This window comes from Echinops telfairi, unplaced genomic scaffold (genome assembly GCF_000313985.2).
Source record: "Echinops telfairi isolate 266 unplaced genomic scaffold, ASM31398v2 ScPeMD7_5592;HRSCAF=6446, whole genome shotgun sequence".
Lineage (NCBI taxonomy): Eukaryota > Metazoa > Chordata > Mammalia > Afrosoricida > Tenrecidae > Echinops > Echinops telfairi.
In genome coordinates, this window is record NW_022109491.1 from 4,147,309 (window position 1) to 4,172,609 (window position 25,301).

The 25,301-nt window shown below is 52.9% G+C and overlaps 1 protein-coding gene across 3 annotated transcripts in view; it reads right to left on the reverse strand.

Annotated features, from left to right (window-relative positions):
- Positions 1-25,301, reverse strand: part of TSHZ2 (teashirt zinc finger homeobox 2) — a 487,911-nt gene that overhangs the window by 182,339 nt on the left and 280,271 nt on the right. Inside the window, exon 2 of one of the 3 annotated variants that reach the window (XM_045295446.1) lies at positions 15,683-18,625. In XM_045295446.1, the coding sequence (XP_045151381.1) occupies positions 15,683-18,625 (2,943 nt within the window). Of the gene's footprint in view, positions 1-13,787; positions 18,626-25,301 lie in introns of those variants that run through there. The other 2 variants (XM_045295444.1, XM_045295443.1) reach the window with 2 other exon arrangements.

Here is a 25,301-nt window from a genome sequence, read left to right on the forward strand (position 1 = left end):
TGCTCTGTGGGAGAAAGACAGGGGCTTTCTACTCCTGAAAAGGGTTACAGTCTTGGAAACCCACAAGGGCAGTTCTACCCTGTCCGAGGGGGTTGTTAGGAGTCAGAATCGACTCGATGGCAGTGGTTTCTTTTTGTCTTGCGTCCTAAAGAAGTAGGACAATGCCCACCTTTCTAGGCCAGAAGAGGAAGAGACTGTGATAGAGTTAGAAGGTCAGAGAGAAAGGTACAGAGAGAGAGAGAGAGAGAAAGCTGGTGCAGGAAGGGACCCACAGTCATGTTGATTGCTTTGGCACGTGTCGTGCTTGAAATCCTTTGGTGTTTGTATGGTTCGAGCCTTCGTGGCCTTGTGACCACGTCGCTGTTCCCTGGCCTGCCCCAGCATCAAGTGGTTACAATTATGGATTGCAAATTTATTGACATTTGACATCGACATCAGCCTTGCTCCGATCAACAGGACTCTCTGCCGCCAAACTGAATAATTACGGGAGATTTCAGCAGTCATGGGGATGCCAAAAAGGTCATTAAATCATTTTGAGAAAACAGCGTGTTCCTCCATTTCGTCTCACCAGTAAATCTTCCCACCGCAGCTGGGACCACCTAGTGTTGATGCTCAGAGGAGGGGGTGCAGAGTTACCGAAAGGAGAGAGGAATTAAATTAGGACTGAGACATACGAAGGCGAGCACAGTGGGGCCCTTTCTTTTTGTACTTCCTAATTCTTGGAGAAGCATCGAAGTCGTATTTACTTTGATCACAATGGGTTCTTTTTGGGAAACAGGCCGGCAGGGCATGTGTGGGACCTGGGGGTGGTCCAGGGAAGACACAGGAAGAGTAGTTGTATTCAGATGACCTGGAGACCACCAAGGCTCCACCAGAGGAATCTAACGGAATTTGTCCTAATTCCCCACATTGCGTTCTCCTTGGGTGGGACATACGACTGTGCCAGACTACTGGCTCAAAGGGGGGCTGTTCAGATCCACTCAGGCGGGCCTGGGAGAAAGGCCTGGTCATCTATTGCTGAAGGATCCCAACCACTGAAAAGTCTATGCTTAGTTCCACTCTGAGACACACGGGCCACTGTGCGTCAGAATCAACTTGATTTTGACTCCTTCGACTGGTGTGGCTCCTTTTTGCATTTTTGTCTTTCCTGGAGCTCCAGTGCATAGTGGGTTACGAGTTGGGCTGCTAACCTCAAGGTCAGTAGTTCAAAACCACCAGCTGCCCTGCAGGAAAAAGATGAGGCTTTCTTCTCCCATGAAGAGTTCGGGGTGGGGGTGGGGTGGGGGGGGTCAGTTCTGCTCGGTCCAAGAAGGTTGCTTTAAGTTGGAATCCGCTCGATGGCAGTACGTTTGCTTTGGTTTTGGACAAGGCTGGTTCTGAGGTGACTCCGACGTTTCTTGCATCCGCCTATAGCTCTCCTTTTGGGCCGAGTCCTTTGCAGCCCAGTCCCCGGGGATTGTCTCTCATCCTGCTTGCTGTGTCTGCTCACAGTATGTCTGTCACGCCCCGCCTCCTCCCAGCACCCTGGTCTCCTTCCCTGCCTCCACCGTGGCAGCAGGTGCCCCTGTCTTGGTCTTCCACTCTGTCTGGCTCTCCTCTGCAGGACCCCCACCCCTTCACTCATGGCAATGAGTACTTTGGTTGATGTGCTCAGTACATGTTGGAAGGAGCCTTGGCCTTGTGACAGCTGAGCGCTCTGCTGATGACCCACAGGCCAGCGGTTTAAATCTACCCACCTGCTCTGGGCGAGAAAGCCGTAGCGCTCTACTTTCTAAAGGAGACAGCCTGGGAGTCCCAGGGGCAGTTCTCCTCTGGCAGGCGGGGGCTGCCTCTGAGTCAAAATCGGCTTGCCGGCACCCAGCACAATACATGGTCGCCACAGTGCCATGGACGCGGACCTGCACTGGGAGGTAAGGTGTACGTTTCCCTGGCTCTCTGCTGTAGGCCAGGTCCAGTGTACATCAGGGCCTCACACTGAGTGTGTGTGTGTGTGTGTGGGGGGGGTGATTTCAGCCTGACGTGCTGATGGCACTGTGGGTTGGTGCTGGGCTGCTCACCGCAGGGTCAGCAGTTCAATCCTGCTGGCTGGTCCCTGGGAGAAAGAGAAAGTGGGCTGTAAAGGTTCGCAGCCTCAGACCTCCGGGTGGTGGGGTGAGGAGTCAGAGCCGACTCGGAGCTTGCAGGGGTGCTTTCCAACCGGGAGGATGTGGAAACGAAGACCTCGCTCCTTCCAAACTGGACCCAACGAAGCCCGTCCTCCCTCGCTTCCTCCACCCCTCCTTTCCTTCTCTCTGGTCTTTACCGAGGACATAAGGCACACCAAGCCGGGCCGGTGTTCTATCCAGTAAAACAGACGCAGCCCCTGCACTCCAGGAACTCCTGGGTGGTGGTGGTGAGTCAGCTTTCTATCAGTGTAGAGAAAAGCCCATGGCCCCACTCACTTTGCCAACCCTAAAACTGTCACGTTCATGGAAGCCAGGCTCAAAGGTTTCCACTTGGCAAACATCCGTTGAGTAGCAATCCCTACTAGGCTCAAAAGACCAACGTGATGCATCTCAACACCTAGCAAGCCCCCTAAAGGCCAGTTAGATTCTCTCACACCGGTCACTGTGAGTTGAAGTTTGGCTTGACTGTACCCAACAGCAGCCCCAGCAGAGCCATCCTGCAAATAACCATCACCTCACCCAACCCCCACTCCCCCACCCCACCTCCTCAGCCAGGCTCATCTCTCAGTCCCCATCTCCCCCAAACAGGCTCCATGCCTGCATTTTCTAGAGGGCCCCAGTCTCCCCTCCGAAGGGTTTAATTCTTGTCATTCCTGCTGCACACCACACTCTTCCCCTTCCCCTCTTCCTCCTCTTCCTCCTGGTCTGGCCTTCTCAGACCTTGTGCCCGAGAAGGACTGTGAACATCCCAAGGGCCTGGGCAGGTCTCCCTGCTCGATGATGTCATCCCAGCACCTGGCACAGTTCATCCTCCTCACAGCCTAGGCATTTCCTATTTCACAAATGCTGCTATTTTATTTGTCTACCCAAATGGACTTCCCCACGGCAGCTGGTGGAGCTTGGTCCAAGCCATTGCAAGGGCTACTGACGTTGTCAAAATTACTAGACTTGGTCATTGACCCCACTTCTAGGTGGGCTATCTTTAGATAATTAGGAGAGTTGTTGGCTGCTGTTGGATCAGTTCTGACTCGCAGGGACGCCAGGTGACAGAGAGAACTACCCACTGTCTTTTCTGGCTCTTGTCTATGTGAGAGGCGCTTGCCTGGTTTTTCTTTTGTGGTGCTCCTAGGGGTTGGTGTATGTGTGTGTGTGTGTGGGGGGGGTGTTCCAAACTGCCAATCTTTCAGTTAGCAGCAGAGCACGTAGCTCTTTGGGTCATCAGGATGACTTATAGCCCAAGAGCAGCTCTTTGAGGGAGGACTTCCCAGTGCCTGGCAGACGGGCACGGACTGGATTCTCTCTAATCTCATCCTTATCCCAGTACGAGAGATGGGCCTTCACATGCCCATTTGACAGAGGAAGCAGCTGAGGTGGGGAGAGAGGCCATCAACTGCCCCTTGTTCCTTGAATAGGAAGTGGTCGCCCTGCTCTAAAGCCAGGTTGTGGGGCTCCAGCCTGTGTCCCCTCCGCCCACTGCACTTAGCCGCCAAATAAATGTTTCTTTCTCAGGATTCCCATGCTCCAGGAACTCTGTCTCCCCGCTCCCTTGACCCCCCACTTACAAAGGCCTCCCATTTTTCATCCCTTACATTTCTGGGATGACGAGGCCCTGATTGGCTCTTTGACTTCTGAGCCAGAGCAAAGACTATCCGGTAGGGACCATCTCCATGGTTACCGCACACCAGAGACTCTTCAGGAAGGGAACAGAGGGGGAAGTGGGGGCCAGAGCTAGTGTGGGGGGGAGTCACAAACAATTAAACATGCCAAAACTCTCTTGTGAACCCAAATAGAATTATTTGACTGTGAAATCAAGTAATGTAGCATTGAAAATAACATAACCTGAAACATCATTAGTTTTTTCCTTCCATGGTGGAAGAAGGAAGGAAGGAAGGAGACCCAGAGAAAACCAAATACATTTGAAGCACCAAGTCGCCAGAGGGCTGGGGGTTGGAAAGCCATTGTTTGTGCCAAAGACTCGGGTTCTCAGGGCACGTAAACGTCATCTCTATTTGTCTTATTTTCCCAACTAAGTCACCAATGGGCACTATACTGGTGAAGTTCACTGTAGAGTTCAGCTCTTACGGCAAGGGATACCAGAGAGGTCCTGGGCCAAGATTCTGGCTTGAGACAAATCATTTGTTTGTCTCCACTTGAGTGATTGCCCTGCCGCTGACTAGCCGGGTGATCTTATTGGTCACCCACATGGGCGGCCTTCTAACTGACTCCCTTCCATCCAGTCGATGCTGACTCGGAGTTTCCGAGCCGATCACGCTTTACGGGAGTAGAAAGCCCCGTCTTTCTCTCTCGGAGCAGCTGGTGGTTTCCAACTGGGGACCTTTTGGTTAGCAGCCCAGTGTGTAACCACGGAGCCACCAGAGCTCCTGGGTGGTCTGAGCAAACACACTTATTTTGGACTGGTTGTTGTTTGGTGCTGCCGGTCCGTTTCCGACGCTTCGGGACCTTGCACAACCAAAACAAAACACTGCCCAGTCCTGTGTCACCCTCGCAGTCGTTGCGGCCACGGTGTGCATCCATCCTGAACTCAGGGCACCGGCTCTCAGCCTAGGCCTTTTCTTTCTATGGGCTCGCTCTGCGGACAAGGCTTTGTCTCTCTTTAGCTTTTATTTCTTGGCTCCTTGGAGATCTCAATAATGAGCCTTTATCCAGGGGTGGGGAACCTCTTTTTCCAAGGGCCACTTGCATATTTATAACATCAGTCGAGGGTGATACGAGACAGTCAACTTAAAACTCTGCCTGCTCCAGGTCAGTCTGGTGGCATCGTGGTTACCTTTTGGGCTCTTAACCACAAGGTCAGCAGTTCAAAACCATCAGCTGCTCCTTGGGAGAAAGCTGAGACTTTCTACTCCCAGAAAGCGTTACCGTCTCAGACACCTGCAGGGGCGGTTCTATCCTGTGCTTCTAGGGTCGCCACGAGTTGGACTCGACTAGACATCAGTGAGTGAGGTTTTTTTAAAAATTTAATGAGCTCACCCTTAACATGATGGCTGGAACGGCTTCTCTTTGATGAGGTGTGTGATGTGGGCTGGTATTGATTTTAGGGGCCTGATATGGCCTGAGGGCTGGGTGTCCCCTACCCCTCTTTCAGTCCTATGGGTTTGACTTTGGGACTCTCATGGGGTGGGGTGTGGCATCATCTGTCTTCTGGCTGACACTCCTGCTTGCTTCTTTGTTGCCCCATCTGCCCTTTTCTCTCCCAAAAGATACTCTATGTGACTCTGCCTCTTTCCCACCACAGAGAGAACCCATTTCCAGAGGGGATCGTAACCACAGGTGTGGGGTTGGGATTGGCCACACACATTTTTGGGGTGCACAATTCAACCCCAAACACTGGGGATGATCGCAGGCCTTCCCTGTGGAGCCTAGGGTTGTGATTAACTAGGACAACACGTGGAAGGGGCTGGCACTTTGCTGGGACACAGTAACCGTTCAAGAATGGTTAGTCCCCTGTCAATGTGGACAACGGCAAGAGTAATAGTGATGACACTGGGCCAGACAGCATTTTACATCCTCCATCGGCCCCCACATTCAATCCACATTCTCTTCTTCCTCCTCCTTGCCCCTTCCCTCCTCTTCCCCCTGGTCCTTTACCCCCACCCTTTTCTTTCTCATTGCACTAAAATGCCTGTGTGCATCTTGGACACAGCCACCAGAGGCATCTTTCAAGGTAGCTGATGGCAAGGAGATTGCAGGAAGAGTCAGAAGGAAGGAAGTGGCAGGCTAAGGCTCAGCTCCATTCTTTTTCTGGGGCCTCCAATCACCACCCAATGCTTTCCTCCCTGCCGACACCACTGCCAGAGCTATGTTGGTTCAATCGGTAGTCCCCGCGTCTCCTAACCCATCCCACATCTTGACTGTAAGCCTTAAGCAGGCGAAGGGGGCTTCTTTTCCCCTGGAGGCTGGAGACCAAGGGAGAGAGAGTGGGAGAGAAGAGTGAGGTTGGTCACACCCTGGCTTCGTGTGGCAGGCCCAGTGCTCAGCATGGTCCACGTGCAACTCGCTCAGTCCTCAACATCTGCTGATGTGGGAGAGAGGGAGTTATGAAGCCGCTCACTGCCACCCGACAGTGCTCCGGAGAGCTCCTGGATGAATGAAAGGCCAACCTTCCTAGGAAAGTGCTGCTCAGGGCTCAGGATGGATCTGGATCTCTGAGCAGAATCTGGACCAGCTACATCCATTCACTGGGCAGCAATCGTGCTGAAGAGTTTGCAGGGGGTTCTAGCTGGGTTCAAAGTTGGGGAGAGCTCAGAAATAGGAACCGAGCACCCATTGGTTCATCCTGGTGCCGTGCACTATGAAGGCGCCCTCGTGGCACAGTGGGAGCGAGATGGGGCTTTCTGCTCCTGTAAAGAGCCACAGCCTGAGAGACCCACACAGGCAGTTCTACGCTGTCCTGTAGGGTTGCTACGCCTTGACTTCCACTCAATGGCAGTGAGAGTCAGATCCCCCGACCATGGGACAGGAGCTTGGGCATGCAAACACATTCCACTCTCTGTAACACATGGGGTCGGGCCATGGCCACATTTATAAAGAGGATCTGGGTGATAAAATGTTCTGCACCGGACATACACACCACCCTTTGAAACACCCACAGCTCCATCTACCCTGGGAGGATGCTGAGCTCTGGCAGGCTGCGGTTGGGTATCCCATGGGTTTGGCCTGCAGTCTCAGGCCTGCCCCCTGCTGCTGAGGGTCTTGGGCAGCGGAGGCACCTTCTCTGAGCATCCGTCTTGATGATGGTGCTGCTAACGCCACAGGTCTAAGTGTCTTGAGTGTCATCAGACTGGGTAAACACCTGCCCTCATCGCCGTCACGGGTACTTCTAAGTGGAACTGGGGCATGGTGGGTGCACAATGAGCCGCCAGCTCGACCAGCTACTCTGAAGCAAAAGCGGCACCAGGAGAGCAGGGAGACCAAGTCATCCCGGCTGACTTGGGATGTGCCTGGCGGGAACCCTACGTCCCGGGAACCATCCCCACACCAAGGCCCTGGCAGTTGCTTGTCACGTGGGGCAGTGCTGCCTGAATTCCGACCCACTGCGGTCACTCCATGACATCAAACAGAGAAACAGCCATTTCCCAGAGGACCACCCAACATCTTTTAGAGAGGGGTGGGGGTGGACAGGACACTTTGATAGCATGTGCTCAGGACCCGAGAGTGAGAGTTGGGGGCGAGCTTGTGGGACGGTGGAGGTAGACAAAGACCACGTGGGTGCCCAAATCAGGGTCTCCATTCAACTTGCTACCAGATTCAGAGCTCGCAAAATTGGTGGTCCAGGAGTTGCTTGATCCCTGGTCTCCCAAACGCACTCTTTGTCTTGGACTGCGTGTAATCCCAACCCAAACCCGACCTGAGGGCTCTTTCTCAAAGAAAACGTCAACAACAACGACACTCTGAGTGTAAACGCTGGGAGACGCCACACACATGTCTGGAGGGCCCACTGTTTGAGGTAAACTGTTGGAGCTATGTGGGCTCCGCATTGGCCTGCTGAAGTCTTCCATGCTGCACACCTGGCCCTGGGAGCACCTGCTTGGCATCAGTAACACCCTCCCCAGGAGGGACTGATTGAGAGGCTGCAGCAACAGGCTCCAGCCTGCCAGCCACGGGGAGGATGGCGCAGAATTGACTGGCTTCTCCTCCTCCATGAGGCCAGCCACTGACCAGCACAAACCACCACGACCCCCGAGACTCAGGCAACACCACCCACCACCCTGTCAACAGACAGCCAAGGACCTAGATGCGGAGGGTCTGCTCCTGGACCCACGTCTGGGTGGCTCCGAGAGAAGCGGGGAGGGTGTGGGATGGGGGTTGATTTCACGACAAAATGCTCAAGCCCTCTGAAAGTCCAGGGAGTCAGGAGCTGGCCCCTGGGTCCCCATAGAGTCTTGTCTGAGTTTAAAATACCTTTGTGTGCCTGCCCAGAGGCGCAGCCCCAGCTCCTTAAACACGTGTCCGGTGCCTCCTGCGCCGAGTCAACAGGTCAGCAAAGAAAGGACGGGTGGAGGGCAACCCCGGGAACCACAGCGGCGAGAACCAATGCCATTTCCTACTTCCCCCTGGCTCGCGGCTTTTAAAAACCAAGTTCTCTCCACCCCTACATGTGACCTGTACCCGGGATGCCAAGCGTCCCAGAGGGGAGAACGGGACTGACGCGCATCGATTTTCCACACTCAGGCTCTTCCGCAGGGGAATCGGGGAGCAGAGCAATGCAATATCCCTCCCCCCCATCATCCCCAGGTCACCAAACCCCCTTCCATTCGGGGTGCCCTTAGCCCATCCCGTTCCCTCCCCGGCCCTGCAGATCATTTAACTCTGCCCTGCGTTTCGTGTGGGGCGTGGCGTGGCGACTGATTTAAAATCCCCGCATTGCTAAAACCGCATTGTTCATCAAGTTGAGTCATTTTTATGTGAGGTGTCAAGCTCCCTAACAAATAACTCCTGCCAGACAAATCAAGTTCCTCATCTTAGCGCGGCGGCTAAATAGTTTATAGCTTTAATCTGCTCACCGAGGTGTGCAGTCTATGACAGTAATTATAAATGCAAGGAGAAATTATAGCTGAATGCTTTAACTGCATTAGGAGCTGTGTGATGAACAATCACGAGCCCCTGCTCATTCCCAACAATAGAGGGCAAGTTAGTGTCAACGCATTAGACGGAGCGCGGTTCTGCGTGGCTGTGTCTCCCGTTTACCACAGAATGTCACTTGTCTCCTATAAAGCAGAACAGAAGAAGAAGAAGGGGGGAAGAAGCATCGTGGAAGCTTCAAACTTGATCGTTTAAAAAAAAGAGAGCGAGACAGGGAAAAATGCAGAGAAAACTGTTTATCACAATGATTGCTTTTTCTTCTTCGTTCTCTTCTGTTTTGTTGGGTTTCAAATGAGATGGCTGGAGGTAACTGCTTGTTTGCCTTAATGAGCGGACTATCTGAGAACCTCTCTCCAAGCTAGTGCCCTGAAGTCTTTATCGGGAAAAATCGAAAAGACATCCAACTCACCACCATCAAGGCGATTGGCTCGGAGACCCTGCGGGACTCGGCAGAGCTGCCGGGGGGTTTCTGAGACGAAATCTTCCTGGGAGTAGGAAGCCTCATCTTTCTCCTTGGTGCAGCTGGTGCTTTCCAAGGGCTGACCTTGAGGTGAGCAGGCCAAGGCATCAGCACTCCGCCCCAGGCCTCCGTGTTCCACAGAGAAAGGCTTCCTTAGAGGAAGGGCAAGTTCAAAACCGGCCCAGGGAGCAGGCCTAGGCCTGGGCCTGGGCTGGCTCCCTCAGGTGAATAAGGTCACCCCTGGTCACGTCTGCATCCTCTCCTGCTCAGGACATGAGCTTGTGCTCTGCGGTTTCCCCTCCTCTTTCGCTCAGAAAGACGTTTTTAATTTCACTGAAGAATTACACAAATGCATTTCAAAGACATAAATCCATATAAAAATATGAGCTAATTAAAACACGGCACTCCCTGTCGCTCATGGATTTTCAATTTAGCGGCGGGGGGGGGGGGGTGTACGTGAAATACAAAAAGAGAAAGAGAAAGGATTGCATCTGGTTAAATGAAAAGACGACACTGATGGCAGATTGGAGTGAATGAAAAATCATGTTGCTCTGTGTGAAAGCGCCACACTACCCCGTCAAGGCCGAGCATTCAGATGGCCAACCCTGGGGGCGGGGGAATCAAGATGGAGACGGAGCCCCAGGGCCCGCCGGGAGGGGTGGCAGGCCTCTGGGGTCCACAGGAAGCATTGAAGACATGCTGAGCCTGTTTCTCCTTTCCTTGTGCCCGACCTCATCTCCGGAGTCACATTTTGCCTCTAAAATATAAATCCTCAAGCGTCAGGAGGAGCATTGAAAATAAAATCTTATGTATGGGAGGGAGGGGGAAAAAAAGAGTTGATACCAAGGACTCAAGTAGAAAGAAAATGTTTTGAAAATGATGATGGCAACATATATACAAATGTGCTTGACACATGGATGTAGGTATGGATCGTGATCAGAGCTGTATGAGCCCCCAAGTAAATGATTTTTTAAAAATCGTATGTATTTTCCCTAGAAGTTGGGGAACACGGTTAATGTATAAATTACCTAAGTGAACTCCCAAACTCATTGCCCCGAGTCCATTCTGACGCAAAGGGACCCTGTGGGGCAGGCAGAAGGGCCCCAGTAGTTTCTGAGACTGTATGTCCATGGAAGCAGAAAGCCTCATCTTTTTTTCTGAAGAGTTGTTGGTGAGTTCAAACTACTGACATTGTGGTTAGCAGCTCACTGCGTAAACCACTGTGATATTAGGTTTCATTTGACTGAACAGAGGAGCAGTTTGATTCACCTTGCGGGTCAGTCCCAGGCTTCTGGGACTAAAAAAGAACCAAACAAAAGCTCAAGCCGTTGGCTATTCTGACTCACAGTGAGTCTATTGGATAGAGGAGACCTGCCCTGGGAGTTTCCGAGACTGTTGACTCTTTACGTGAGTAGAAAGCCTCATCTTTCTCCCGAGGAGCAGCTGGTGAGTCTCAACTGCTGACCTCAAGGTGAGCAGCCTCGTGTATTACCTACTACGACACCGGGGCCCCTCCTGAGTCGCCAGTATTTGACTGGACAAGTCCCGAGTCTGTGGATCTGCTGTAGAGGGAGGATGAGATGCACTGGAAGTCCTGGCTCACAGGGAGAGGCCAACATGAGGCAACTCTGCTGTCCTGGTGAGCATCCTCATGGAACGGCAGGTGGGCACCTCCCCAGGTATTAAGCAATTCAACCTGGAAAGAACCTGCAAGCTTCATGGGAAAAGACTTCATGCATTCGTTTAATTCTCATAGTTGGAGAGGGACATTGCTGTCTGCATTTCATAGCTGGAAAAGTGGGGTGCACCTTAGAGAGAGGTGTCAGTGGTTAAGCACTGGGACAGAGCTGAGAGGTTGGGGTTCACACCCACTCAGAGGTGCCACAGAAGACCAGATTGCCTAACTGCTTCTGAAAAGGCACAGCTTTGAAAAGCTTAGGGAGTGGTTCTGCTCAGCACACTACGGCCACCCTGTGTCAGACCAGCAGCTTTGGCCACATCTTAGAGATAGGGTGTGAAGGCAGGCCAGATGCTCCCTGGGCCAGAGTGCTTCTCCTCACCCCACCCCCCAAACACACCCACACACAGCCCATGTGACCACGGCTCCATCCAGGGCTGCTCTCAGAGTTACTCCTCCTTGTGTCTGCCACTGGCCTGGCCGCCCATTCCCTGAGCTTGGCAGAGTGCTGGGCACGGAGTGACAGCTTGCTGGGTGTGTGATGGGTGAATGAGTTTCAGAGACTGTGTGGCCTTGGCAAAGTCACGCAGAAACCCTCTCTCTCCACTTCCTCCTCTTACGTGGTGGGACTAAGCCCTACGTGGTAGCACTGCTTGTGAGAATCCAGGGACATGCCACCTGTGGAGCCCTGGCCTGGGGCATAACACCTGCAGCATTCGGATGCCATGGTTGGCAGGGCTGCTGGCACTGTTAACCAGAGTCTGGGGTGTCGTGGAAGCAGAACCCGTATTTGTTGAAGGATGAAAGGAACACAGGGGAGAGAGAAGGAGGGAGGAGGAAAGAGGGAGGGAGGAGGGAGGAGGGAGGAGGGAAGGAGCATAGACATATTGAACAGATGAAGAAATGGCTGATGCCTCTTTCCAATATCACTTGGGTCAGGACAGCTTATATAACTCATGTTTTCAGGGTCCATATTAAAATATAACAGACCCAGTTAAATTGGAAATTCAGCATGGGCATCTTTCTTTTCTTTCCTTCTGCCTGAGTATGGCTCATGCAACAATTGGAATAAAACAAACAAACCAACCCCAAGCTCACTGCTATTCGGACCCATAGCAACCTGAAAAGACAGAATAAAACTACCCCGTGGGTTCCTGAGACCATAAATCTTTAAGGGCATAGAAAGTCTCTTTTCCAAGAGAGAGGTTGGTGGTTTCCGACCGCTGACCTTGCAATTAGCAGGCCAACCTGTAACCCACTGCGCCACCAGGCTCCTAGAGGAAGTGCATTGGTCGGGTGGGAATTGAACCCGGTCTCCTGTATTGGGGGCAAGAATTCTGTCTCTGAACTGCCAGCGGCTTTGTCCAGACCAGCTTACACTAAAACCTTATTTGGTGTTCATCTGAAATTCAAATTCAACTAGGTGTCCTCGGTTTCACCTGCCAGCCCTACGCTGGTGCCTGAACATCTTTTTCTACGAAACAGTCTCAGCCCCTTGGACCGGCATTCATCCTCATCACCCATTCTAAGGCCAGGTGTGCTGTTGAGCACGTACTGTTGAGTGTCCATTGTACTACCTGGTGAGGATGTTGACCTTCACCCCTTTGCATCTCTCACTGCCATGGGGTCAATTCCGACTCACAGCCACCCTGTAGGACAGAGTCGACCTGCCCCTGTGGGTTTCTGAGACTGTAACTCGTCATGGGAGTAGAAAGCTCTGTCTTTCTCCCTTTTGCACCACACACACATCAATTTGCCCTCTGCTTAGTCTCACCCTTTCAAGAGCAAGTGGCTTTCCAAGATATACTTAGACACAGACAGTTCTAGAACAGGGATGCACATGTGATAGGCTTGAATTCACTTTTCCAGGACAGGTGCATCTATTAGTTGTCAGAGCCTCCTTTGCAGGGTGAAGAGGCGTCTAAGATAGGTGCACAAACTCCAGCTCCAAACCTGTGTCTCCCAGGACACTTAGGTGAGATAAAGCACCACGTTCTCCACAGATCTGGACCAGGCTTTCTGAAATACCAGGGTGTTTTGCATGGTTGGGTCGTCATGCAAACTGCTCTCCCTTGGAGCCAGGGACCAGAGGCCTCGGTTGATGGCCACACTGACAAGCGTCATTATCAGCAGGCAAGTTAGTGTGCCCACCTGGCTCTCAGAAACCAATGTAAGGGGCACGGCATTTCCCCCTGGGTGACCCAAGCATCAGGCTGCCTGGAAATCTCACCCCCCACACAGCACCAGCGTGGCCGTGGTTTCACGCCCAACACCAGTCCACCCCATTTTCTTTGAATGAGTCCCCCATCCTCAAACCTCTCTCCTTTAATCCTCTCTCAGAACCAGAACAACGTTGTACTTATTTCGAGAAAGAAAAAGCATCGGCTTGGCTTTCAGGATGCTGCTGCCTTAGGGTGCTGCGACGGTTCGTATCTGTCACAGTGATGCTGCACACCTGCCGACAGGTGGCGACAGGGCTAGCTTGTCGACATTATTGAACTGATTAGGAAGTACCTTTTGGGTCTCTTGTTCCGCTCTCCCCAAATTATTGGGTTGCCTTGCTTCCCCAGAAGTCTGGGAAGATGTAAGCTTCACCCCGTTTCTTTTCTTTCTTTCAACCACCCCCCACCCGTTCTCACTCCCCTCTTTTCATTTACATATCACAACACTTTGGCAGTGCTATTGATTAAAAAAAATGATTACAAACCTAACAGGTGGAAAATCGGTTTTTATTGCAACACAAATGAACATGACCTACCCCCCGCCCCCCGCTCCCCCAGCACAGGTAGGAACTATGCTCCTAGACATTCTAGATTTTAAATGTCTCTTTTGGTATTCTGTCTACATCCACCTCTTCTTCTTCTCCCCCCCACCCCCACCCCCAAAGGATCAAAAAAGCATAAGAGCAAGTTACATAAAAAGTGAAATGTTATATAGCAAATAAATAGGACATCGCGGGGGGGCCTCAAGCTCACGCACGTTACGGATTTTAGAAGATTCACTTTGGCTCTTCTTTCAATAGTGTGAGCTGAACAAATCATGCCCGGAAAACAAGGGTTGGACCCAGCAGGCCACACGTTTTAATTATCGCGAGAGACTCATGTGCAAACAAAAGGAGAAGGGGCCCATCGCTGCTCAAGTGCTAGGATGCTCCCCTCCCTCCCCCCACAATCAAAAACACTTAGATCTCCTCACCCAGGGAAAAGTCCCAGATCAGACATTTCAGCTACTTTATTCCATTTCGCCCATCATCAAGCACGGTAAACCACCCTACCTACTGGGAGCCCAGCCCAGAGCCACTCGGTCTAGGGCTCAGAGGTATCCGACTTACAGGCATCGGTGACCGGCGCTGGACACCTCCCATGTAAAGACAGATGCTCGGACACGAGGGGGCATCAGGGCTAGCCTGTGGAGCTGCTGTTAGCAGCTCCTATTGTGATTACACTCAAAGGGCTCCTTTGTAACCTAGCAGGACATAACCTGGACTGGGAGGTGCAGACGGTCTCATGCAGGTTAGGTCCCCGCCAAACGTGGAACCCGGGGTGTGCGGTGGGGGGCGCACCAGGACATGTGTGAGGGCCACTGGAATGTGGTGGTGCCGTGCTAGAGAGGAGAGGAGATACATGTAGGGAACTAGGAGAGATTTGGAAAGACCTAGCTTTGGTTATGGTGGACGCTGGACGTGACTGGTGGGACCCATCTGCCCAGGGCGTTTGACCTTGGCCTCTGTCCTCTTTGCTTTTGGTGACTGAGAGGATGTGATTGTGGATGACTCTAGGGGGGCAGAACTTCTATGATACAGGATGCAAACGTTCCCGAGACCCAGGCGTCCCACACATGTGAGCACATGGGTGTTTGGAAAAGCATGGGTTTCTTTGTGTGGACTTCGACCATGCGAGCATGCATGCAGCACTATTTGTTACACGGAGAAAGGCAAACCAACGGCCCGAGAAGGCAAGGAGCTTCTCCTCACTTCAGCTAAAGGTTCTGCAGAGAAGAATCTATATGTGTATGTGTGTGCGTGTGTTGTGTATCTATGTATCTATTTTTCTTTCCCATCCCCTTACAGGAAACGTAATGCAGGCTATAAGCAAAGGGCAAGGGGTGGAGGGGAGTCATAGTTGAACGGGAGCTGCAAGAAGCATTCATTACAAGGAAGGTTTATAAAGACAATGTGAAGCTACCCACGCGCTGAGCTGGTTAACACATCTCAGGATACGGCGGCGGTCCCTAAAAACTCTCCCATCTTTACCCTGCTGCTCACTTGGCAGTCAGGTGTGGAGCCATTGCATGGCCGTGGGAAGGTGGGCTAGTGGCATGGGATGGGGGTGGGAGAGTAGTTAGTACCTACTCCCTGGCCCAACCAAGGAGCTTGGTGTCAGGAAGGCCGAAAAGAAGCCCTCCTCTACGACCCTTGTCTCTACACGCATCTCACGCTAGCCTCCCCCAACTGTCAACGGGGCAAACGGGAGTGGCTAGGGACTTAATGTTTCACGTTCTGGCTTCTCATTAGAAATAAGTCCTAGTCCAGCAAGCCACCACCCTGCAAGGGTTCTGGGAGACGTCGGCTGCCTCTAAGCAGACCCGTCTCCCTGGGAGAAGCTCCTCACAAGGCCACTGTCCCCAGTCACCTGGGAGCAAACCCATACCTGCAGAGCTACTCTTCATCCACGCCTGTTACAAACTGTGAATGGTGCTCGGGGGACTTGCTGTGCGTTTTGCTTAGGTGGAGTTTGACTGCGTGTTTGCTCACAAAGGTCCGACGGCACAACTTACACTTGAACTTAGAGTCCGTGTCCTCTTCGCCAGCTATTGTTTCCGGAGATCTCTGAGCCGACGATACCCGGGAGATCTCTTGCTCCGCCTTGCTTTGCTGTTCCACGGCCATACGGTTCATGTCCTTCATTTGGAAGCCTAGGTGAGATTCTAAGTGGCTGATGTAGGTCGAAGGGGTTCGGAACTGAGAGGCACAGTCACCGCAATAAAAGATGGGGTGACCTTTGTCCATGTTTTTCAGGAACTTGGTCCCGCCTGTTTTCCTAAGCTGGTACTTGACGTTGGCCAGCCAGTGGCTGATGGTGGTCATTGAGAGCCCCGTGAACTTTGAGATCTGCATCCGCTCTTGCGGGCCCAGGTCGGACAGCAGGTACTTGCCTTCAGACGTCTGGAAGAGGCTGGAGGCAAACTGAGCTTGCAAAATCAGAAGGTGCTGAGGGTTCCAATTGGACTGCCGGCCTTTTCGCTTGTGCAGGGTCGACGCTTCGCTGGACACATCCTCAAAGCGCCGGACGTCCATCTCCAGCTTCAGGGGAGGGACCCTGGAGGACGTGGCGGGCTTTGGGGTGGTCGCCTTGGGGAGGACCTTGACCATGTCGGCGATGTCGGACAGAGCGTGCTTCTGAGGTGGGGACGTGCAGGACTGGGCTTGGGAGGACTCGGCTTTCTTGGTCTTGGACTTGGTGAGGTCGATAGGCTGGTCATGGCTCTCAAACAGGTAGCGCCGGGACACACTGGCGGGCCTCGTGGAAGCAGGGCTCGACACCGGCTTGTCCAGGACGCCGAGGCTGGGCTTGTGGAACATGGGGACTGTGCTTGAGTTGGGGCTGGCACCAGAGGGTGAGCGCATGGGCTCGGTGGCTTTGCCCAGGTGATTGTTCAGGACGGACTGCAGGGCGCTGAGCGGGTTGATGCAGGGCAGGGCCACCGCGGCGGGGTTGGTGAGGGCGCAGCCGTTGCTGAGCGAGGTGGCCTCCGAGGACTGAGACTTCTCCTTCTCACCGCCCTCTTTCATCAGCTTGTCCGCCTCCACACCCTGGGCGCCAGGCTCAGCCTTTCTGGACTCCACAGGGGGCTCGCTTTTGGCGAAAGACTCCCCTTCGCCGTGGTTAAAAGACGGTGCTTCTTTGCGGGGACTTTCCTTCCCACACTCCTTCGAGACGTCATCTCGGTCTCCCATCTCCTTCTTCACCGGTGTGTAGGGGGCCAGGTTTGTGGGCACAGAGACCAGCGGCATGACTTTCCACTTGGGCGCGATGGGCCTGAGCTTGTTGGCAAGATTAGGCCGAATCTGCAGCACTTGGGAGCCCATAGGCAAAGCGGGCTTGGCGGCCTCGGACAGCTGGTAGGCGGCATGGATGCTGGGGTACGCGCTCCAGCTGGGAGCCCCGTTCTGCGCTTTGTTGATGGCTGTGGTGACGGTGTTTTCCAGCGACTTCAAAATGTCCCCTCCGCCCTTCGAGCCGTCTTCCAAGTCCTCCTCCCTCAGATATTGGTACTTCATCGTCGGGTCTAAAGGCTTCTGCAGAGGGTCCTCGTACTCCTGGCTTTTCGTGACCTTCTCGTCCTGCTTGGCTTCCTCTGGCCGCTCCGCTGGGTCCTCCCTCTTCAGCTCGGTGGTGGAGGCCGCGCAGTCAGCCGCCGAGTTACTGGACGGCTTCGCGTCCATGGAATCACTGGTCGGGGCGTCGCACAGCGACTGCATCTTCTCCACCGCCAGCGGGTCCAACACCAGCTGCTTCCCCTTCTTAGAGGCCGAGCTGGTGACCTTCAGGAAGTGGCCGGTGACCATCATGTGGGTGGTGAGCTGCTGTAAGGTATCATGGGAGCTCCCGCACTCCATGCACTTCAAGATCTGCGACTTACAGGCCTCAAACTGCCAGGTGTAGCTGGCCCCGTTTTGGTAGCCGTAGCGGTTGCTGGAAGCTAGCTGCAGGCCCGAACTCTTCTGGGCGGAGAAGGAGTCCGTGGTCGAGTCCGGGGAGCACGGGCGGTTGACGTCAAAAACACGCTTCTTGGCTGGAGTGACCATTTTGGACGAAATGGTGGGTACCGGCTCCTTCAAAGGCACTTTCTGGTAATGTTTCGTTTTTATCATGTGGACGCTCAGGTCTTGGAGGGAATCAAAGGAATCGCCGCAGAACATGCACTTGAGAACCTTCTGCGCGTCCTCCTTGTCCACATCCTGGAAGGCTCTTTTCCGGGGCTTGGAGTAGCTCGCGGGTCTCAGCTTGTCCTTCTTGCGGTTGTCGTCCTGGTAGTGGCCCGTCTCATTCATGTGCACAGTCAACTCGACCAGGGTGTCGTAGGCCGCGCTGCACTGGCGGCACCGGAACCGGCTGGCCCCGGTGAAGACGGTCCCGCACATCTTGCTGCTCTGCCGGTACAACTGGACCGAGCTGAACAGGCTGGGCTTGGACACGCATCGGGAAGGCAGGTGTTGCTGCAGGCTTTTGGACAGGGCGTCCTGGTGCCAATCAAACTCGCTCTTGTGGCCACCGTTGCGGGGGTCGCCGGCCCGCTTCTCGCTGTTGGACAGCTTGAAGCCAAGGCCCAGGCCTGACCAATAGGAGTCAGACAAGATGTTGGCATAGACGGCAGTCATTTTATCCATGCAGTTGTTGTGTGTGTCCTTGGAGAGTTTGGGGTGAGGGTTGGCTTTCTGATCCGGGGCATCTCGGCCGCAGACGCTTTTGACCTCGGATACCTGGTCGCTGGCGTCGCTGAGCAGGGATTCATTCTCGGCGTCCTGAGTGGACAGATGGCTTCCCGGAGAGTTCTGGTAGCTGAGGCAGCCCCGGTGCTCTGGGCCCGTGTCTAGCTCCTCGTCTGTCCCGGGGTCATTGCTGCCCTGGAGTTGAGCTACAGACCCACTGTCTTCCTCCTCCTCCTCCTCTTCTTTTATGTCGTCTTCTTCCTTGAGCTGTTCCTCTTGGGCGTAACCTGCAAAAGAAGAAGAGATGAAACACCCGGAGCAGCCCACAGAGGTTGCTTCGATTGCCCCCTGAGGCTAAGGGCCTCCCCTCCCAAACGGCATCCCAGTTTCATCTACACTTGTATGAACCGCGAGCCTATTAGAAACAGGAACACAACCAAATGATGTCGTTGGTATTGCCTCCTGGCCCCCTTGCTTCCTCCCTCCCACCCGACCCCTTAAATGGGCAGCAGCCATCCTTCTCTATAAAGGCCCAGAGTCCCTCGTTCATGATTTTCATATTTAAGGAGGCGCTCTCTCATAGGGCTGTCATGGGGCAGGCACTAAATTCATGGGTTCGACTTTCAGGAAAGCTGGCCTGGAATTCAGATCCTACTGAAGTCACGTCCCTGTGGGGAAGGAGGTGGGCGAACGAGAAAGCGAAGCTTTGACCCTTGGCCCCTCGGTGGTCCGGGTTTTCCAGGACACTTGGCTCTTGTGGCATGTAATCATCGAATAAATAATTTCTGAGCGCTCCAGAGTCATTGGGATGTGCGGCGGCCATGATGTTTTGGAGTGACCCCATCTTTGTGTTAGCACGTGTTTGCCTGTGGAGCGGTGCACAGCCGGCTGAGAGATTATGGAAGACGGAAGTGGAATTTTCCACTGAGACCTGAACAGTTATGTAAGTTCAGCAAGTCCGATGATTTAAAAAATAACGGCAACTGGTGTTGGAATGGGAGATTTGGGGGCTAGTCTATTATTCTTGAGTGGGCCTGCGAGGACCGTGCTAGACAAGGCTGAAAGGGCCCTCTGGATTTTGTGCCTGTAATTTCAAATGTTCCGTGATTTGTGGGTTCCTGTCATGAGATGCCAATTATGCATCTGATTTGTGGATGCAAAATGCTATTGGGGATGCAAGCCTGCCCTTCCCTGAAAGGATTTAGGAGCCGTAATTGCATGGGGGAAATGAAGGCCCGAGAGAGCGGGTGCAAAGGGAGTTAATGGGTGGCTATCCATCAATGACAGTGGGTGACGTGGCTGTTTATGCCCAGGGGCTCATTTTCTGCACCTGGCCAGGTGGCCAAACCAGGAAAAAAATGCCAAAGGGACCTAGCCTTAGGTTTCTATGTCAAAGCAAGCTCTCCCTGGTTCCGGTTCTAATTCCCGCTCAGTGTCAAGCAACTACAGGGGAGTAACCAGCGAGGAGGAGTCAGTGCTATGCCGTCTCCCCAAGGTGAAGTTTGGAAAAGGAGGGACAGCTCAGTGGACAGAGGCCTGTTGCACAAGGCGGACAGAGAGGTTGGAAGAGATGGGGCTTTGTTAGGCATGAGGGGCCGCAGCTGGACACTCCACAGTCTGAAGATGGAGAAGGCGAGCATGCAGGGAACATCAACTCTGTCCTGGGGTCCCTCACACCACTCACTGCCACCCGGGAAATTCTGATCACAGTGACCCTCTAGGACAGGGAAGAACTGCCCCTGGGGGTTTCTGAGACTGCAACTCTTCCTAGGAGTAGAAAGCCTCATCTTTCTCCCAAGGAGCAGTTGGTTGTTTTGAATTGCCGGCCTTGTGGTTAGCAGCCCAACATGTAATCCACTATGCCACCAGGACTCCCTCCCTAGAGTCCCTAATTGCGGCCCAGGGTCACTGCACCTAGTTACCAACCCAAAGCTCCATGGTTCCAATCACCTAGAGTTTCCTCCCAAGGAAGGCCTGGTGTTTTCCTTGTAAAACCAGATGGAGCACAGCTCTTCATGGAAACCCACAGCCAGCCGGGCCGACTCCACAGCAGCTGGTTCACTGTGCCCTGGGAGCTGTGTGCATCACTGGAAGCACACCCTTTTGTCTCACTCTAATATCCCTGCAAAGCAGGTGCGGTTATTCTCCACATTTCCCAGCCTCCCCTGAGGCTCCAAAGTCAAGAAGCTGGTCCTAGCACTGTCAAGTTGTGATGTGGACCCAGGTGGGTTTGATGCAGAATCCATGGACTTAACCACTAGGCTCCAATCTCTTTCTCTAACCACGTGATCCAAAGATCGAAGGCACCACAGTGGTGGGATCTATAGGCATTCAGAAGCTCACCACCGGTGGGGGTGGGGGTGGGGGAGAATTGGGAGAAAAGTAGAGCCTACCCCAGAGTTAAAGGTCATGAGTCCATCAAAACAAGATGAAGCTGTCCACACGTTGGCCTGCCACTAGTTCTGCGGTTGTGTGAGTCGTGTTTTAGTCATTGGTGTTGGACTATTTTCATTTCCGTCTCCAAGCAGGCTGACAGTGATGTGCCACGAAAGTGGGGCTGCTTGTTTCTCTAGTTACACGAATTGATCTGAACAGCCCCACCCTGCTCCACCCAGTCAAACAGCCACCTGTCGGTAGTGGCCGTTGGAAGACAACACAATCCTCATCTTAAATATCCAAATGATTGCAGGGGACACCCCTACCTCCCAGTCGCCATCATGTTTTCTTTTCCCTGGATAAATGTGTAGGCTTGCAAAACCAGTCACACGGTGTCTTCAGAAAAAAAGGGTGTCTATGTTATAAAATTAAGCGAAGTGTTGTTATGGGGCCAAGTGAAATACTTTGAAGAACTGGGCCAAGTGTACTAATCAGATAGGGTCACTTTTGAGGATGAAACTTGTGCACCAGGACAAGGGGCATTACCCAGGACCTTCTAGGCACACGGAGCAGGTCACTAGTCTCCCTGCAGACAGTGTGGCTCTCAACCCCGAAGACTGCACACACACTGCAAGGAAAGAAATAAAAACGCATCCAACCCATTGCCATCGCGTGGATTCCCACTCACAGCGAACTGTAGGACAGGGTAGAATTGCCTTTCCAGGTGTCCGAGACTGTCGTTCCTTATGGGAGTAAGAAAGCCTCATCTTTCTCCCCCAGAGCGGTTGGTGAGTTTCAGCGCTGGTCTTGTGGTGCAGCCCGACGCATAAGCCACTATGCCACCAGGAGGTGTGCGCATGCGCATCATTTTCACGCAGGAGGAAAGAAGTCTGTTGCTTCTCTCTCCTTTGTCATCTGCTGACATTTGGGAGCTGCCCTTCCCAGACCAGCTCCACCTCACCATCTACTTTTTTGTGCCCAAAGAAAAGGCGCAGACAGCCGGAGCCTCCCCCACAACACCGACAGAATTTTCTGCTTAATTAGGCATTGACATGTTTACTATAACCTTTACAGAAGACTAACTCGAGCCCAGAGACTCTTTTTGTCTGGTTTCCTGTGGGGAGCCGACAGACTCTCAGACGGGGTCTTCAGGTAGCTCTGTGAAAGGGTTGGCCAAGAAAACCCAGAAAGCAGGGCAGGTGCCACCATCCAAAGGAGCGTGCTCCGGTGCTGGTGGCAGAGTTAGTTCCATGGCGTCCTGAAGCGATACACGTGAAAGCTGTTTGCCTGACTCCCTGATTCGCCTTGTCCCCCGGGAAGCGGAGGCAAGAGAGGGAAGGGAGATGGGACAATTTAATGGGCGATGGGTCTCATCTCTCTCTCTCTCTCCACCAGTGGTTTGCTTAGAAGGATTGTGTCCGAAGTAAACCTCAGTCAAAGAGATCTTCCTTCTCTCCAAACTCATATAACCACCTGGCACAGGAGGATGCTGCTAGAGCAGGTGGGTGAATTAATGGATGATCAGACAATGAAAGGCATTGTTCCCCTTGCAAACTCTGGCTCCCCCAGTTCAGTGGGGCACAGACTAGGGAACCTCCCCCCAGCCCCAGGTGTAGATCACCACTATCCTGCCCGAGGTAACACAAGGATAAAACCAGAAATCAGTTGCTGCTAAGTCAACCCTGACTCATGTCAGAGTAGATCCTCTGGGTGAACCTGACGCTGAACCTCTAACTTTCTGATTAGTAGTGGAGCGTGTTAACCATCTGTGCTCTCTCCCCGCCCCCACCCTGAGCCACCACATTGCCAGAAGTCACTGAGCTGTGGATTGGAACCTTTAAGGAGGAAGACCACTGAGCAGCACGCAGACAGCACAGCCTCAGAAGAAACTGCCCTGAGATGAGCAGACTTAAATCTGAAACAGACTCACCCAAGGGAACTATGGGAGCATGGACTGATTTTTGACACGGACCATGTCCACTGGCTTAGACAAAGCTTCTAAGGAGGAAGAGCCATAGCACGAACAGATAAATTATGCACCCCCAGGTTCACCGCACCACTGCTCGCGAGTGGCCGAAGATGGAAACAGCCTGCATGCCCATCCGTGCAAGAATGGATAAAGACGTGTGGGTACACACACAATGGAAACATTACACCTTGTTAAAGAATAACGATGAACCGGAAACACCCTGACCTGGAAGTGTTTGGAGAACATGATGCTGAGGAATGTCAGTCAGTCACAAGGAAAGTGACTGTGCCACGGCTGTACAGGCAAAAAGCAAGACAAAGGTTTTCATGCCCAAAGAAACCAACTTTGAAGGGTCTCGGGAGTGGGAGGGAGGGAGAGGGAGTGCAGGGGAAAGCAGTAGGCTCCAAGGGAGACAGGTGTTAACTAGCGAGGGGCGGAGGGGAAGAGAGTATTGTTCAAGGTGGAGAAGAGAAGAAACAGTCTGGGGAGATGGATAGTGATGTAGGACCGGACAAGCTAGTGGGAGGTCATTTCAGTTGTGGACTAAAAAAGACGATGATCTGAAATGTAACCCCCTACCCAATTTATAATAAGAAAGTAAACACAAAACCAAGAAAAAGTAGAGCCTTCTCCCAAATTCTAGGATAAGATAAATGGGGCAAAAACATATAAACGCAGTAAACTTTTTACTCTCACAGAGCACATTTAGGAACCAGCTGAAAAGTAAGCTATGGGCACACACTTACATTTTAGAAACGTCCCTGCATGTTAAAAGTTGAAAGGGGAGACGACCCCCCCCACCCCATGGTTTGGAAAGCTTCTGGGCCAGTGGTTCTCAACCTTCCTAATGCCACGACCCTTTCACACAGTTCCTCATGTTGAGGTGACCCCCAACCATACAATTATTTTCATTGCTACTTCATCACTGTCATTTTGCTACTGTTATGAATCAGGTGACCCCTGTGAAAGGGTCATTTGACCCCCAAAGGGGTTGCGACCCACAGGTTGAGAACCGCTGCTCTAGACAGAGCGGCGTAAAGGAGACCGTGGGAGTAGACCACGGGCAGCAGTGCAGGGCAATCTGATTCTGGCTGGGCATACATTCCAGTTGCTGCCCTGCAGATCCACCACCGTTTGTACACACAAACACCAACAATCTGGAAAATGGTAGTGAGGTGGAACAGCTAGGTCCTGAGGCCAACTTCAAATTCAAGAAGCCTGGTTTTCAAAAACAAAGCCAGAGTTGAACAAGGACCTCATTTATAAGCCATCTGATGGTGGCAGGCTCCTTCTCCCCAACCTGCCCCCACGTGGCCGCAATTTTAAATCAGGTGATGAGCCCATAGAGAGCCAGGCAGAGGCGAATGGAGTGAGGGCAGGGTACTCCCGGGGCACTCTGTGGGTGCTGTACATGATGACAGGGAGCAAGCCCAACTGGTCACCAGGCTCTCAGGTGACTGTGGTAGAAAAATCTGCAAATACTGTTATGGGCACTAGTTGGCGCTCTTGTCGGCAGGCGGAATACAGCATACAGGGGTGGAGGGTTTGGTGTTCAGAGAAATGGAGCCCATTGTGGCCAGACCCAGGGTAAGGGGGAGTGGAGGGCTCAGGAAGGGGAGCGGGCTAGGGCCTTGTTTCTTGTTGAAGAGAGATGTCCGTTCTCAAGGAGTGGTTGGGTGGCAGAGATGGCCAAGTGCTGGGCCACTAACCTACAGCCTCCTGGTTCAAATGGACCCAGAGATCCCTCAAAAGCCAGGCCTGGCAATGTGCTTTCAAAGACTTACAGTCTTGAAAACCCTCCTGTGGAGCCGTTCAACTGGGCACTCCGGGGTCACCGTGGGCTGGAAAGACACGCACAGTATTCGAGAGGACCAAGGGCTCCCTGCGGGCATTTACTGAGAATACGGTGCCACGAGGTCAGACCCAAGTCCTCTGTCTCCGGCAAAGTTCCCTAAGCCCCTTACGCTCATGAACGTGTCAACGTACACACACAGAGGGAGAGACGTGGCGGGATGCTTACAGGCGTGCTGGAGTGGCCCACTGCTGGGGACACTAATCCTGAGGCCGCGTGGATACACAGAAGGCTTTGTGCAGGCCATGGAAAACAACCCACTCTGTTTTGGATTTCCTGCAGACCACCCAGTGGACTGGAATGTTCTGCACCCAGATAGACACCTATCAGGCAGTGTCTCTGTGACAAACGCCTCAATCACTTAAGGTCTTCTTATTGGGGGGCGCGGGCCGCTGTTACAGCTCTTGGGGCCGCACAGTTGTATTCGTCATGTGTTGCTGAAGGCTCTACGGCTGCTTCAGTGCTACTTGTCCACCTTTTGTAGCCACTCAGACCATTATTTAGATCTGAGGGGTAAGGCATCCGGAGGGTTTTTACGGCTGTGAATCTTCTCTCTCTCTTAAAAAATAAAAAAACCCAACTGCATTTGTTTTCTGATGCTGTGGAATGTTCCGCTGATGAGTGGCCTGGAGTTTGTTTACCCATCTACAGTTGTGTTTGAATCCTGCGTGTGCCTTTCTTTCTCCATGGCTTGATCATCCGCAACAAAAAGGATGAATCTCACCTGAGTCCTGGGAAATGGGTGCCCTGCCATCACTTGTGTGGG